We start from the raw sequence: 16,736 nt of genomic DNA on the forward strand, positions 1-16,736 counted from the left end.
GTATTCAAAATAGCCACAGTATCCAAGGAAATGCACATCCCCAGAGAAGGCAGCACATTTCCTATCACATTTCATTTCCTATCACACTTGACTTAAATCTGAATTTGGATTGACTCACTTTAACTTCATCCCAATGGTCTTTATCCTCTTGCAGGACCCGTGCAGTGTGAAGAGGAGTTGGTGGCACTGACATTGATCTCTGAGAACAAAGAGAAATACTAAAAGGAGTTCTGAAAAACAACATTTGGGAAGTGATTTCTTGCTCTTCGCTGTGTATGAAGGGCATAAAACTTGCTCTAACATCCTCCAATGGCCCTCATTATTCCTGCTTCCAATCACTCCACAAATGAACTCGTGTGTATAGGAGAAAGGGACTACATTCCCCATGCAACATTTAAAGAACAAAAAGAAAGAGCAATCAGTGCTGAGCTTCTTTCCCTCTATCTACTCCTTCCCAGTCCAAACAATATATCCAAGCAGTGCTGGATAAATTTTTATGTATGTTTAGATTTTAACTGTCATTTCACTATTCATTAGTCAATGCCTTTAAGTGGTTCATTTGACCTTTATCTCCTGGAATTTGTTGTAGGAGACATTTTCTTGCACATAAGCATTAACTGAGATTATCACTGCATCAGACTAAGTGAGCCCCAAAGAGGAAATGACACAGCTCTTCCGAGCAAGGCACAGCTCAGGAGACTGCATCCACATGAACCTGAGATCTCTGCTCACCTGCCGTGAAAGATCAGGAGATACTTTACATTAGAGTAAGGGACAATTTCTAAAGCATGAAGCACTGTTCCCTGACTAAACTCAGCAAGAATCATAGCAATTCTTGCCAGTCCATACCTCAAATTGTAACTTCATTTGGATACTCTATTTTCCTTATGCTTTCTACCCAAACTTTTGCTGCTGTGGCATCCTACAGCTGCATGTCAGTGAAGTCTGAGGAGATCCCTGTACACCCCTGTGAAACAAACCCTACACTGAACCAGTGCCCATGTTCCCCTGAGCTCAGAGCAGCAGTGCAGCAGTCACACAAGTGAAGCAGAAATCCTGACTCCTGCCAGGATTAACCACTTAAATCCCCTGGACAAGGACCCCAGCTGGCCAGGGGACAGTTTTATCAAACACAGCTGGGACAAGAGAAATGGAAAACAAGTAGACTGCTTTCAGTGGTGTCCCTGTGGAAGGGGCTCTCCTTTCTGCTGTGAGCTGCTGCTTGTTGAAAAAAATCTTATACAGAGGAACTAAATGAGTCTGTACTCCACCTAAACTGACAATTGTTGCTTAGTTCACAGTAAAACACTTCTGCCATCCACCTCTTTAAAAAAAGAGGGGAAAAAAGAAAAAAGAGACACAGGCAGCCTCCTCCTCTGCCTGTGCAACTCCCCAGACATGTTTCCACTTTGGGATTTAGGAAAAGGGAGAACACAGACATTCACTGTATTGGTCTCTCCCTGTGAGCAATAGGTTCAGCAGGAAAAAAGCCAACCTGCAGCTTTCTTCCAGGCAGGGTATTGAAGCAGGGCTCCAACTGGAGCAAGTGCAGCAGTCTGCAGACCTTGTCTCTAATCTCCTCCTCATTAATTGGCTCTGTGCATATTCCAAGTAACAAATGTTGCTGTAGGTGGTAGCTTCCTCAGCTTTAAGGCACTCACTCCATGAAATTCCTCACTTGCCAACTTCTGAAATACCTTCTTAGGGCTTCAAACACTCAAAGCTGGAAGTATTTATTCTGAGCAGTGATTACATTCTTATTTGGTTAAAAACCACACAGAAACATTGTCTGGGGTCTGTTCTACAGTCTTTACACACTCGGTTTCTCAGCTTTCTCAGCTCTGAATGACACCACCTTTCTACTTCATCAGGATGTCCTCCAGCTGCATTTCACTTGATTCCAAGGGCTCTCAGACCCTGCAGCAGGCATTGTAGGAACAGGGACTATCAGCCACACTCCTGCTTCTGCCCCGTCCTTTGAGGATCAGCACAGACACAGCAGCACCATGGGAACGAAGGGCATCCTAGAGCAGAAGGGATTCTGTTCCTGGCTGATGATTTTTTGGGCAGCGAGAAGAAGACTGGTATTTTTTTAGACACAAATGTGAGAAGTATAACCTACTATTTTGAGGGACACCTACAGAGCAGAGATGGTATCATGAAACTCAGTCTTGTAACTTTTGGGATTTCTGTCTCTTATTTGGAAGAGTCCACACTGTCTTCATACAATAATTTTTTCTTTTTTCCCCAAAAAATTTCTTTTAAGGAGAATTAAATTCAGCCAAGTCATAGAATGAAACCTGAACTGGGACCATTTATAGCTCTGTGTACCACCCTACCTGGCAATCTCTCACAGGGCAGTAAGAGACCCTTGCTCCTCCCCGTGCATTTCCAAACTCTGCCAAGCATGAGAATTCCCACTGAGCACAGGAGCATGTTCACCCTAACACAGCTATGTACAATGGTGCCTGAGGCACTAATAATAGCTCGTTAAATCCTGCACTGATGAAGTAAGCACACAGAGTTTATTTTTATATTTTTAAAGAGAGTAACACATGCATATGCTGCAGAGTCAACAGAGACTGCCTGCTCACAGAATATAGAGACATCTTCAGCTGTTGCTTCCAAGGACATGGCTGTGGGTGTCTCCCCTTGTGTGTCCTCTGCTAACAAGAATTGTGGTTTTATGGGCAGGTGACCCTCTGTGGAGGGCACAGGAGGTTAATTAAGGGACCAACAGTAATAACAGCCCTTCTCTTGCTGTGCTGTGTGGAGCTACCTAATTTCTGCATGTGAGAATCAATGCATGGTGTCAAGAGAGATATAGGACTCACATTAATCCAAGGGTGATTCATAAACTGAGAGACTGTCATCCTCTCTGTTGGGTCAGTCTTCAGTAAATGGCGAATGAGTTGTTTGGCTGAAAAACAGAACCAACAGGGCATGGTGTAGTCTGGGACTGCATTCCCAGATAACCTTGGGAACACAAGGACCTGCTGAATGAAGAAACACAATTTTGCAGAACTGAAAACACCTCCCAATTCCTGTGACTGTGTTAAGAAGCCACGTACAGTGGGGCAGGTTACTGTGTTTAAAGGGGCACAACAGGAAAACATCCAAAACAAGAGGCAAGAAGGAAAGAAAAGGACTGGGGATTCCAGCTATGCTCTCCACATCACCAAGCCAACTGCTCTGAGAGGAAAAGAGAAGCACAGGAACACAAAGCTGCTAAACTGCCTGCCTGCCTCAAAAATGGCAACACACTGGGCATTATGGGCTGACTAAATACATAGTTCATGTTTTGAGAAATGATGGAAGACAACAACTAGCACAGGCTGTGGAAAAAAGGGACAACGAACTTTGACAACTGAGAGGCCACCAAAAAGATAAAAAAGTCAAATAAATGGATTGCACAAACAGACTTTGCAGCAGCTTTCTGTGAACATGGGATCTGCCAAAGCAACACACCAATAACTGAGATATGAGATGGTGAGAGTCTAGACTAATGAGGCTGGACAGACTGGAAACATTACATCCAAAGGAAGTTCTTTAGAAGGACTTGCACAAAACCTCCTCAAGGAACCTGTAAAAACCTCTAAATAAGAGTGCTCTTTTAGGAACATCACATGCAAGATGACTAAATGCTTGTAAGAAGTTGCCAGAGGTACAAGTTTAGTTTGTTGAGAGAGGCTGGAAAGGACAAGGACAGCACAAAGCAGGGAAAATGCAGCAACCTGCTGAAGGTGCCTCATCAGCCTAAAAAACACCCACAGATGAGATGATGTTAATAGAATCAAAGGTAGAGGGCCCCTACAAGTAACAAGCATACAGAAACCCTACACACAGTGCAAGTGCACGTTCTCTCACTGAGCTCCTCTAGTCTGTTTTTAACTGCTGGAATATGAACAAGACCCAAAGCAGAGAAAAGATTTAGCCACAAACCCGTGACTAAAACATCTCCCTCAACAATGTTCAGCAGGCTGTGCTGTACACACAGCCAGGAGATCCAGTGAGGGGTGAAGATGCCACAGAGCACTGCAGGGTCCAAGGATAATTTTTTACTGCTGAACAGCAGACAAAACCAGGATCACAGCAATATAAAGGGCTTGTAGGAAAAACAGATAAGCCCAGACATTGCTGACCCTTCCCTTTAATATCACAGGCAGGTGAGACTTCAGGCTTATGAGACTGTCAGGGTAAGAGGGAATCAAAAATGCCCACTTTCAGGACACTGATTTGAGCCCAGCAGCTTTTGATCAATGACTTACACAAAATAAACTGTTTACCTTGATTTAACTGGTGGCTGGTAAATTCCCACATCCCAAAAAGCTAGCATGAAAACTTGCCATCCTTGCTGGCTGGATCACCAAGGAGGGCAAAGACTGAATAAGTTCTTAAGACAGTTTGCCTTTCTTCCAGTTCAGCTTGCATTGGAGCTGTCCTGGCTCCTTTCTCAGGATTAGACACTTCTGTTTCCAGAGGGTTTAATATCAGCATTCACTAGCACTAGCTGCAGTTTGAAAGAAGTTTTCAGTAGACATTTACTTTTTGTAGCACTGAGCTTGCTGGCTGGTATCTGAGTTCCCACTCATTCCCTGCAGCACCTTACAAAAATTGATTTAAATTGTAGGAGAAAGGGAAACAAAAGCTGAGACAGATTTTTAGAAATAGTCTCTTTGTAAGCACTGCAGCACTGCACACCACCATGCTCACACTCATCAGCACAAGGGAGGGTTTTTACCTTCCTCTGACACTTCAGCCCACTCTGGATTGGGAAATCCATACTGCCCCATCCTGATTCTTCTCTTCATCCCTGGGGAAATGGCTTGGCCGGTGTTTGAGTAGAATGGAGGGAACCCACACAGGCTGTAAGAGTGCACAAAAGAATTTTGTAACTAGGGAAGTCCTTTCACCTCTTAAAAAGTTTTATCCCAGACTGTATTCTACTGCAGGCTGCACGACCCCAGTGAACAATTGCTTGTGAATGCGGATTTAACAAGTTGTGCTCTCCTTCTGTTCACCAAATACTTACAGGATATATGTGATGACACCCAATGACCACATGTCACATGATTTGTCATACTTCTCAGGACCAAGGACTTCTGGGGCTGGGGAAGATGAAAACCACAAGTAAACAGAGTACCAAGTACTTCATCTCTGTCACCTTCTAAGCAGCAGCACACTTCAACAACAGGTATCAGAGGCATTAAAAAAATGCAACTCACTGCAGGAACTGGGTAGCACTTTCAACTGACAAGTTCCTAAAGGCATCTAAAGTAGTTTTAAAAAGGAGGAACAGAGCTGGAAAAATGCCCTACTCCTCACCTTGGTGTCTCTCTGCTCAAGGGAGTACTAAGATTACCAAAAAGCAGAAGGAGCTACAGCTAAATGTGTACAGGGAGACACTGCACTGAAAGAGGCAGGAGCATATGTTCCAGCAATCAGAATAGAAAGGCCCTACTGGAGCTGTGATAAAATTTTGAATGATGTCTGGGTGGTGGTTTTAGCTCCAGCAGCTACAGGGCACTGTATTTTTCTTTGGCCTCCAGAGCATTATATTTTTTCCACTAAGTAACAAAATTAGACAGAGATACATTTAGAGGGGATTTTTTTTTGTCCCCTGGGGCAGGTAAACTGGCAGGGAGTTTGATTTTGTAAGGAAAATTATTCTTTAAACATACGAGCAATCATGCTGGTTTATAAAAAGGTGTTGAGAAGGGAAATGTCAGCTTGTTTATACACAAATATAAAGGCATAAAAACATATGTGTGTAAACTCCTTAACACTTTATCACTAAACCCAGCTTACAAAAATACAGAAGGCATCAGAAAAAGAGTATTGCTAATGTGATTATCTGCTCCCAGTGAATAAGTCTCTTCCAATACAGAAAACTATACAAACTTTAATCAGAGAAGTAATTTGTCGAACAAATTAAGTCCTTTTTCCAGCAAAGAAGTTCCAAGCATGGACTGCCCCAGTCAAATCATATGATGAATGACTATTAACTCAAGACTAAAATGAGAGCAGAAAGGACAGTCTGCTGTGGCATTCATTACACAGCGCTTCAACTTTGGACAAAATGAAGGAAAACTTCTGCTACGATTAAGTCATGTTAGTTCTTTATTACTAATTCCTCAATTTGCCAGCTTAAAGAAGTTTTACAGCTGAGGCAATACTCTTCTCTTTTATTGCATTAATTTAAGGTGAGGAAAGTTTTGCAGAGAAACACCCAAATATCATGAAGCTCAATTCAAATTATGGCTTTTACTGCATCATTCAGAGGAAACATCAGGATTATTTCAAGTGTAACCAGGAGGAAATCCCTCTCTCTCCTTGGATATCCTCATTTGTATCTCCTGTGAAGGCTGTTTCCTCTGCCACCAGGACAGAAAGCGAGAGCACTGAACTGTACTGGAACCAGACCAGGTTTGGATTGGATCCCAGTTTAAATCCTGGAGGCCAACACTTCACATTACATCCACAGTAGAAGATCTCCCACCCACTGTAAGGGAAGGAATGACTGAAACAGAGGAAATGTGCCTTGGATAACTCACCCACATAATAAGGAGTGTAACAGGGGGTCTGCAGTGCATTCACAGTGGTTTCTTTGGCAAAGCCGAAGTCTGTGAGTTTGAGCACAGTATCTTTGTCTTTAGAGGTGTAAAGCAGGTTTTCAGGCTGGAAGGCCACCAGAAGAGGATAAACAGGACAATGAAGAGATGTCTCTAATGAGCTGACAGGTCAAACCCACCATCATCATTTAGGTCTTCTCACTTCTATCACAACCCCACCAGACACACAGCATGTTCCCTCCCAACACGCAGCACTTTTCCTCAGGCTAAGCATCAATATCCTTCTTAGCAAGGTATTTGGGAGAGCTAACCACAAGATCCAGTCCAGTGGGCATCCAGTGTGGCTTCTTGAAGCTCTCCCAGTTCCCTGCACTTCCTGGGAATGATCTGGGTGGTGACAGCAGCTGATCCTCAAGCACCCACGGGGCAGGACAAGGGAAACCCTCAGGCAAACCCTCCATGAGCAAGTGACTCAACTCCACCAAAATGAACTGATACAGAAACAGTCCCTTTGCTGCTTCCCCCTCCTCTGTCTCCTGAAACCTGAGTTAATTCCACTTTTGCTCCACACTCCATACAGAAGTAGCACAGAGGGAATACAAGCTCTTGTGCCCAAGAACAGGGACAACAGGGTATTTCCATTATCTGCAATCAGTTCAGCTCGTTTCCCAGTTTGCCACCTGGTGACACCATCATGTGTCAGTTCTCCCCCCAGCTAAGCACACAAACATCTGTAGAAAATTCACTGGCTCAGAGCTGTGGAATTGCTCTGATGCCTCAGTCCCCCATCACATGCCCTGCTGTCCAGCACATTCCACTCCTCGCTGTGTCCCTGTGCTGGAAGTGCCGGGGTGCAGCGAGCTGGGCTTCAGAGCATGAACACAAAATACAGCCCCACAAACTCTGTCAAACCCCTACAACGAGACTGGGGTTCAAACTTTACTGCACTAAACACTGGCAGGAACTGAGAACTCCCTATTTTCCCAAATACTCACACACTTATTCAAGTGGGTTAGATGCATGAACCTGACATTATTCCTCCCAGATCTTCCCTTTTTTCTGAAGGGGGTTTTGATGTTTGAGGTTTTTGTGGGGTTTTTTTTTTTGGTTAGGGTTTTTTTTAATACAAGTATGGTGCTGAAAGTAAGTAATAACTGGCAAAGACTACACAGAGGCATCTATAAGTTATAGGTTCACTTGAAGCAGTGCTACTTTCTTGCTAATTAATGGATTGCAAGTGGGCAGTATCTCTTTACTAATCATCTGACTATCATGAGGTTTTTTCTGCATTCTGTACACAACTGGAAGGCATTAGCACACATGAATATTCCAACCTTGGACTAGTTGCAAACCAGTGAGCAAATCCCTTCTCACACTGGCAGAAAAACAGGAACACTTTGACCATCTGACTGCACTGCCAGCTCTGTTAAAGTCACTGCTGCCCAGTTTTTCCCTGCTGTAAGTTCCAGTGCCAGCCCACTGTGGGGCCTCACCTTGACGTCTCTGTGGGCGATGTTCATGGAGTGCAGGTACTGGATGGCTGTCCCGATGTCTCTCATTATTTCGGAGGCCTCTGTAAATACAATTTTAGACAAAGGTCACATTAACATTCCCACTGTAATTCAGGGCTATGCTTGGGAATGCTTATGGCTTACAAACAGCTTGCTGGAACATGGGGCAAATGTCAGGGCTAGAGAAACCCTAGAATTAGCCCTAACACCTTTGTTTTGGGTTTGCAGGCACCAGGCCCCCAACTGCTCTCCTCCTGAGCAGGCACTGCAGCCCAGCAGCTCAGGCTCCTCTGGAGCTTGGAAACTCGTGCTTTAATTTGATACAAAAAAAAAAGCAGCAAGAGCAGAGCAGGTACACAAGCAGGAACTGTTAAGAAAGGAGCCCAAATCAGAACCTTATCTCTAATAGTCCAGGACATGTCCTTGGTTGTTTGAGATGTTAATTTAACTTTCAGCTTCTAGTTCTAGTAGGAGGATGATCTATCAGATTTTCTAAAAATAGAGCTACATAACAATATAGTAATTTTAGGATAGGTCACATCTTAAGTCCTCACTGTCTTCAGAAGTTTTTTATCAGGAAGAACAAAATCAACAGTTCTATTCAGCAAAGCCCAAACTGCCACCTTTGAAATATTATGTTTCAAAACTTTTACATAGTCCCAGTGGGAAATTCTAGTGCCTTGCATCAGCAGTGCTCTGGGAGCCTGGGAGGGTTCAGTTACACAGGGAGGGGTTTCAGAGCAGGGAGCAATGACATTCCCATGTCAGCATTAGATCACCTCTCCATTGCAGGGAAACAACAGAAACTTCAGCCTGATCCTCTGGGCTCTGCACAGGCAGAACTTGTACTGCAGCCTGCAATCCTTTCTCACGTGGCTTGATACTGAAACTATACAGTCTCAGACAAAGACAATCAGAATGCAGAAACGCTCCTATTCTTTGGGGAAAACCTTGCACAACCTCCTTCTTTCAGGTCATAATGGGAAGCTGTGGCTACAAAAACAGGCAGTGAACCTGGGGAATCCAGTGGCACAGGGCTCATTTACCTCAGGAAAGAATGAAAGTGGTTTTTTGTTTAACCATGTGATTTCTAAGTATTTATAATGTTATACAATGCTATATAATGTGGAAAAATGATGTTTTTAGTAGAGTGCAGTTCTAATGTTCAAGGAACCAGTTTTCTCCCCGGAATTTGTACTTTAGAGAAGAACAAATAGAGTTTCTAAAAATGCTCATTTTCCCTGCACAAGTCTCTTATAGGACTAAAAAGGATTCATCCCAGCCTAGGAAACAGAGGAGAAGAAAACAGACTGGCCTCTACACCAGACCTAATAAGTCACAGTAATTTACAAGCCTGGGTGTGTATTTTTCTGCTTCTAATCATTTTGTCAGGCCAATAGTTACACACACTATCACCTTACAAACATTAATGGTTTTACTCTGAGCAGAAACAAGCTCTTGTCTGCTGTGAGGGGGCAAGGAAAACCCTAGTCAGGCAGACCTGTGGTTCTCTGTCAATAAGAAACAGCAAAGACAATAAAAATGGCAAGACTAGTCTGGTGCAAGCTTTGTAAATCAGGGCTTCACATGTGCTCAGTCCTCCCTCTAGAAGGCAGGTTTGTCTGCAGTGTGGTTAATAACACTTCCTTCCAAGCAGTGCTTTCAACCCCTCGAACAGGAGATGTTCCATCAGATGTGATTTGAGTGATTTGCTCACTGTGCTCATGAGCCAGCAGTGTGCAGTGACACTGCCTGAGGGACAGCCAGAGAGGGATCCCAGCAGGAGCTGCACTCATCGTGGCAGAGGTGGTCTGGCACAAGGATCAGAGGAACAGATGCTCTCATGTTACAGACGGGAAAAACCTGAGCAAATTTGTAGAGAGATTTTTCTCTAAACCTTCCACATTTTGCCTGAACGTGGCCAATTCTTATAATTCCTGGTTCTCAGGAACTTTTCATAATCACTCTTAACACACAGTGGGATAAATAACAATAATAAATAAACAAAAACCATAAATAACAACACCACCATAAATAAAATTAAAAAAAAAATCTTAAAAGGAAACAGGGGGCAGAGAAATGGAGAAGAAAGAAAAAAATCATTCATAAACTTTAAAATTGAACTTGTGATGTTTCACCTCTCTCAGTGAAAGCTTGGTCTCCTCTCTCCTGGATTCTGCTAAACAGCTCTCCTCCCTCCATGCTGAAACAGAGAAGACAAAAACCCCATCTTGTATTAGCAGAAAGGACAAAATTCACACCTGGCTGTGCATCCATACAATGTCATGCAACCACAGCAGGAACAGATAAAGATTGCAGGCTGCCTCCTATGCCAGTGCTTCTAAACAATCACACTCACATCAGAGCAGAAAGTCATTCTGGTGTGGCATAAATAGAAAACAAAGTGAGACCAGGGAGTTTTGATGCTTTCAGTTTGATGTACCCTGTCACAGGGAACACGACACACAAAGATGGGAGGTCAGACACGCAGTTCAGGCACTGGGAGGCTGACAATAATCTGGTTTCATGGAAAGGGTGGAGAGGAAGAAAAAGAAAGAAACAAAGACACCTAAAAGAATTATTAATTTGTCCTCAGTTAAAAGGACAATAGCTGTGGTATTGGAGACTAGGGAGAGAATAGGGAAAGTTAGAGTCAAAATAGTTACAACAAGACAGATCACACTGGATCATTGGATTTACATCTGCAGTTGGAGGCTGATCACAACCAAAGCAGGATGCATTGGTAGAAATATCTTTCAAAGGTGTATTAATCAGTCAATGTTTTAATGACGATAATTGTTATGGACCACATTGAAAATTTATTTTGTGGTAAAGGTTCCTCATTCTTCCAGCATACAGGATGCCTGGAGCAGCTGCACATTTCCTTACCAGTTCCATAAAGGGAACAAGAGATTTCCTGTGCAAGCCAAAATTGTGCTGCTGAGAAACCCCCAAGTGCCACCTCAGCCACCACATTCTCCTATTCCCTCCATCCCTCCCAAGGCAGTGCCTGGGGGCTGCTGCTGGTCCATACCATTCCATGACAATGAGCAGACACCTCTTCCCATGATGGATATTCTCATACACATCCAGCACATGGACAATGTGGGGACACCCCGAGGCCCGCCAGTGATACTCCACCTCCTGCCGGGCCTTGGGGTTGTCGTACAGGAGCTGTGGAGAAAGAGCAGAGAGCAAAGTCAGCCAGGCACCATGGTCCTGCCATCAGCTGCCACCAACAGGCACTGGGGCTCGAGATGAGCTCCCAATGAGAAACCTTCTCCTGCCAAAGGATGAGAAACCATCACGACATTTTCACCTCCTCTGGGCGAACTTGTTAGACACAACAGAAAAAATTGGTCCCTTGGAACTGGAAGGGTCTTGAATGACAGTAAGGAGGGATTTTGAATCTGAGATGGAGACAGGTCTGCCTTACCCACTTCTGGATAGGAAACAGCAAATTTTTCTTACGTGGTTGCAAAACTTTTAAACAGAGAATCTCCCTGCTAAGGACAATAACTCTCCCACCTGCCCCCAGCTGCTAGGAGAAGAGACTTCCAGATGGGTGCAGTGCAAATTCTGTAAGTTAAGTGAGATTTGAAACAATGAGGACTTTTACAGGGACTCTGAATGTGCTTCTTAAATATGACACCCCACCAAGGTAAGAAAGGGACCTCTGGCTATCTAGATGCTTGAACTATTTTGTATCACATGCAAGGCCAGTTTATTTTAAAGGCACTGATCTCTAGAAGGGCAGCAAGAGCTCATGCTTCCTTCTCTTGCAACCTCATGCACCAGATGTGTGTCCCTTCCTGTCTGAAGCACTGCTCTGTACCCGACACCACAACTGAGCTTTTGTGCAGTGGGGGCACATCCTGAATCCTGCCTGCTCCTGTCTCCAGACACTACTAACACTTTGTGACTGAGACTCCCTTTACTGCACATTTGTACAGCTCCTGCACAATACAGCTGTGATCTGAGTTTGATACTTTATGCCCTATGGTAATAATCTGGTGATGATGGAGCAGCAACAAAACTGATGCTATATAAAGCATTATTAAAGGTAGTGAAACAGAATAAAAAACAAGGAGAGAACAATCACATCAGATATATTTGTGTTAGAAGGGCCCACAACAACTATGAGGGAACTGCTTTCAGACAGGCAAATAAAAAGTGTCGTTGCTGCACTATTAGGCCTTAGTGTGAAGCTCTTTCCACTCATGTTTGCTACCAGGTCCCAGTGAAAACACAACTACATGATAATTGCTGAAAACAAGAATTAACACATAACCTGTCATTAGAGACCCATGAATCAGAGCAGGAAGCTGAAATTGTTTCCATCCAATAGCAAAGTTAAAACACAAATGGTGTCACAAGCACCTTCAATACAGGCAAACATTAAAGGTTACAGGAAGGAAGACACAAATTCTGTTTACTGTATTGAATTCAATACAGACTATTTACATCACTGTTAAAAAATCTTATACCTCTTTGGTGCCTCAGCAGCTCTTTCAGCAGAGCAGACACAGTAACATGGTAGGAAGGGTCTGCAGCCCTTCATACAATGCTGGGGAAGCGCTCAGGAACAACTGGAAAGAGAGCAAACACTTCTCTTCCAGGCTGGGAATGGGGAAAGGGTGACAACTACTCCTCTGCTGAGGGCACGTTTCTGTCCTTCTGAGAAGCACGTGAAGGCTGCAGGAGGGGACAGGTGGGCTCAGGAGGGCAGCTGGCTCTGAATGTGCAGGAGCCCCAGCCCAGGCCCCTCAGCCCCAAGGCTCCCGCACGGCAGCAGATTCCCAGCAGAGCAAGGGGCTGGAGGAGTTTTCTGGCCAAGCTCATTGCCCTCACAGCCAACCTCCTTCTGCACCCAGAGCACACCCTTTGGACATCACTGTCCGCCCCCTCCTTCCTGCCCCAGCCTGGCTGTGGCCTCATTTCCAACACAAATAACTCCCTAAAGAAAGAGATGGCTCCAATTTGGACAAAGAGCCCACTAGTGAGTCCAAGCGCGGTTGCTTTGCTTCTTTCAGCCATCAGCCCATTCAGCAGCCTTTCCTGCACAGCCACTGTGCTCTAGCTCAGTAGGACTGTCCATCAGAATTTTCTCCTCTGCCTTTCTGAGTCCGGGCTGTTGCCTAGAGGGCCTTCAAAAGTTCTTTAAATTATGTGTGCCACAATAAAGCCCAAACACTCTCAAGACTAACCAGGCCTTACAGTGTTTATTGCTTGGATATTACTGGATTAATGTCACTTCTAAAGAGAACACTTCCAAAAGCTTCTCCTGTATCCTGTGCTACTGATCAGACATTCCCATTTTCTAGACTAATGTAACTGCACTATCATCTGTGTCTATTGTGCTTGCACAGTGCACAGAGATGCTGTTTTTCAGATTTGTACCAAGTGCTTATGAAAATGGTTTCAGAGAATTGAATTCTCACTCTCTGAAGAGCTTTTACAAGGCATTTTGATGCACACAAGGATGCTGCAGTTTCCCTTCTCCACCCTTCAAGTGAGTTTTGTACACTTCTTCATGCCAAGATTGAATGTACTCATGTCGAGATGACACCTGGAGGAGCAGAGAAAGGGAAATTCAAAATAAAGAGCAGATACACATACCAAGTAACATCTGATGTACCACCCAACTGTTTACCTTTGGATTTCTCCTTCTGAACTTCAAGAATAAATTAAATCTTCTCCTTATGTCTAAAACTGGAAGGCAGAACTGTACCTTTTAAGACATTTTAGACACACAAACATTTCTAAAATGAAAGCCATGTAGGGTTGAAAGCACCAAATTCTGCAAAATTTAGGTGATGATTTAAAAACACAGTCTAATATTTTAGATTTGTGATTAAATATTACAAACTTGCAAAGAATCTCAATGGATAATTTGCCATCTTCCTGAGCCCAAAGAGTGACTGTACTTCTATTGCTGCAATGGGTTGGATAAGACTTCAGTCAGGTTCCCTGATACTGTGCAAAAGTGCAGAGGCAGTTGTGAACAAACCCAGAATTTCAGATCAGTTTTGCTGGTGGTATGAGGGTAAAGCAGTTTGGGAACAGGAGCCCCCAGTCACTGCCCTAAAGCTCTCTTGGGGTTCAGCTGAGTCCCAGCATTCATGATAGGCTGTGGGCAGGATCACAAACCAGCCCGATTCCAAAAGCACACAAATCCCACGAGAAATGCCACATCTCCCAATTTCTCATGAGACCAGAGGACCCAAAGCAGCCTCTGCACAACTCTGTGAGTGTGGGGTCAGGCAACACAGTTTGCACCAGGAGCTGCTCAGTACAAAACTGGAGCTCTGCTCAGTTTTTAGGAGTTTGCCTAAAAGCAGCAGCAGAAACAGGGAGGTCAACAAAAGCAGGGGTGATGGATGAAAGGCAAGAAAGCATAGGATGTGATTGACACAACTGTCCTCAATACTGAAAAAGCTAAAGAGGGAAAAGAGCAGCACAGTGGGAGTGCTCAGCCTGCTCCTGAGGAACAACAGGGCAGATGCCAGCACACACTCCAGGATGTGCTGCCAACTCAGGGCCTGGGCAGTGCACTGAACTCTTATTCTGGGGCATTGGCCTAACTCGGCTTGGGGAGCACCTGCCAAACAAACTCTAAACTGCAGTTTGGAAGGCTGGCTCTGTGGAATTTCTTCCTGTGCAGAATTTCTTGATAGAAACAAAAAAAAAAAAAAAAAAAAAAGAAAAAAAAAAGAGAGAAAGAAAAAAAAAAAAAAAAGGCTAAAAAGTGACACAGGATCTTCTAATAGCTTTTCCATTGATTCAGTGTGGTGCATACAAGGAAGGACAGCAGGAACCCTTGGTCCTTTATGGTCTGATCTATACAGGAAATAACCTCAGGGCTCCAGGGAGTGGCAAGTGATCTCCTGGACTCTGAAACTGTAACAACTGAGAGGGCAGATATCCATGGGCATGGGTAGGGAACAGGCTGAGGACAGGAAACAAGCACTTCTCAGTGACTTGCTCTTTAATATGCACTGCCAGATTACACAGATTTCTGTCAGACCTGCTATCTGCAAGTTATCATAGCAAATTAAGACCTCTGCTATGCTTTTTCATTTATTTTAAACTGCAACAGTTCTTCCTGGTTCCAAACAGGTGTTGTGCTTGGATTAGAGGTGTTACAGGCTCAATTCTCATCTAATCCATGTGCTACACTAAAGCAGCATCTGGCACTGCAACCGTGTCTTTCCTACATACACCAGTTCCAGAATCTGAACTCCCCTCCACAAGACAATCAGTTTTATAATCTCTATGCCATCTTCCTCACAGGAAGGCTTCCCATTATTAAAACAGAAATGGAACCTACAGAAATTTTCAGTCCTAAGGGTCCTCAGCATGCAGTACTGACACATAGGCCCTTATATCCAGCTTATTTATGTTTCTAGCTGGAAATAAAAAGTCTAAGGGGCTAAAGAAACGGGGTTTTTGCTTGCTTTCCTCTTTGTGTGTGCTGTTATCAAAAAACTGAATCCTACAAAGAAGTCTTGGGATCTTGGGAACTGAACTCACACTGATGCACAGAACTTGACACCATTTGCAGCAGAGAAGTTCTTCCACTCTCTCTTTATTCAAGAGGGGTTGATGGCAAAAAGAGGCTTGGATAATGTTTCTTTCATTCCTTCCCTCTCCTATGCTACTAAAAGAAAAGGGGAAAAACAAGAAAAAAAGAAAAGAGAGCTATCAGTACGGCTTTGGACATTTTGTCGTTTATTACAACAATAACCCTGATTATTTCCAATATATCTTTTAATTCAAAGTGAACAATCTTTATCTGTTCCCAGGCCTCTTCAGAAGGGATAAAGCCATCCTTTGTGTTAGAACACTCCAGGAATTGAAATGGTCAAGGTTTCCTTCCTCACCCCTCAGCGGTGCCTGGCAGTGGAGCTGCAGCACGAACCACTTGTGTGCCTGCAATGGAGCCCAGCGAGTGGGGAATCCACTCCTGCACACATCTCCAAGAACCAATTCTGTTCTTTAAAATGAAAACAATACAACGCATTTCTGCTTGAATTATTTAGTACTGGAGCATCAGTCTACAGCTAAGGGCTAGGGCAGGCATAGGTAGAGGGTCATCTGTAAACCTTCCACTTTTCTGCTGTTATTTCAAACCCAGCTTAGGCTGTTGGAAATTAAACCTGCTTGGAGGCTTCACTGAAATAAATTGTCATCCCGATTCCTGCAGAGCTGTCCAAGCTGCCACCACAGCTGGCAATTCCTGGGCTCTCATGGGGGCTCAGACAGACAGACAGTCCCAAAGGTGGGCTTCTCCAAGCTAACAATCGGGACAGTGGAGTAGCAGAGTTTTCCATCACTCCTGCCCGTGGTCCTGAATCCTTTCCCTCGCCCTGCTGAGGGTCAGGGTTGTGCTGCACTGAAGGACTTTTCTCTATGCACCTCTTCCAGTCTCTACTCAGCTAATCCTGGAAATGCCAAAAGCTGCAGCAGATCTTTGGGACAGCACCAGTGAAAGTGCAAAGGACGTGGGGAGGATTCTCTGCACACGGAGTCAGAGCCATGCTGAAACCAGCTGAAACAAACATGACTTCCAATTCCTTATGCATGTTTTAAAGGGAAAACAGGAGAAAAGAGTAGAATGGACAAAGATAAAATGAACAGGTTAGCAGAGATG

The 16,736-nt window shown here is 44.1% G+C and overlaps 2 protein-coding genes across 5 annotated transcripts in view; one reads left to right on the forward strand and one right to left on the reverse strand.

Moving 5' to 3' along the window:
• DCAF1 (DDB1 and CUL4 associated factor 1) overlaps positions 1-16,736 on the forward strand; it is a 321,374-nt gene that overhangs the window by 302,077 nt on the left and 2,561 nt on the right. The window lies entirely within an intron of this gene.
• Positions 1-16,736, reverse strand: part of MAPKAPK3 (MAPK activated protein kinase 3) — a 45,482-nt gene that overhangs the window by 2,792 nt on the left and 25,954 nt on the right. For all 4 annotated transcript variants that reach the window (XM_063411932.1, XM_063411933.1, XM_063411934.1 and 1 more), the window contains 8 exons: positions 11,118-11,257; positions 10,222-10,286; positions 8,066-8,145; positions 6,555-6,678; positions 5,033-5,108; positions 4,742-4,866; positions 2,835-2,920; positions 119-199 (listed from right to left, as the gene is read on the reverse strand). In XM_063411932.1, coding sequence (XP_063268002.1) covers positions 119-199; positions 2,835-2,920; positions 4,742-4,866; positions 5,033-5,108; positions 6,555-6,678; positions 8,066-8,145; positions 10,222-10,286; positions 11,118-11,257 — 777 coding nt within the window. The remainder of the gene's footprint in view (positions 1-118; positions 200-2,834; positions 2,921-4,741; positions 4,867-5,032; positions 5,109-6,554; positions 6,679-8,065; positions 8,146-10,221; positions 10,287-11,117; positions 11,258-16,736) is intronic.

This window comes from Prinia subflava, chromosome 14 (genome assembly GCF_021018805.1).
Source record: "Prinia subflava isolate CZ2003 ecotype Zambia chromosome 14, Cam_Psub_1.2, whole genome shotgun sequence".
NCBI classification, from domain to species: Eukaryota; Metazoa; Chordata; class Aves; order Passeriformes; family Cisticolidae; genus Prinia; species Prinia subflava.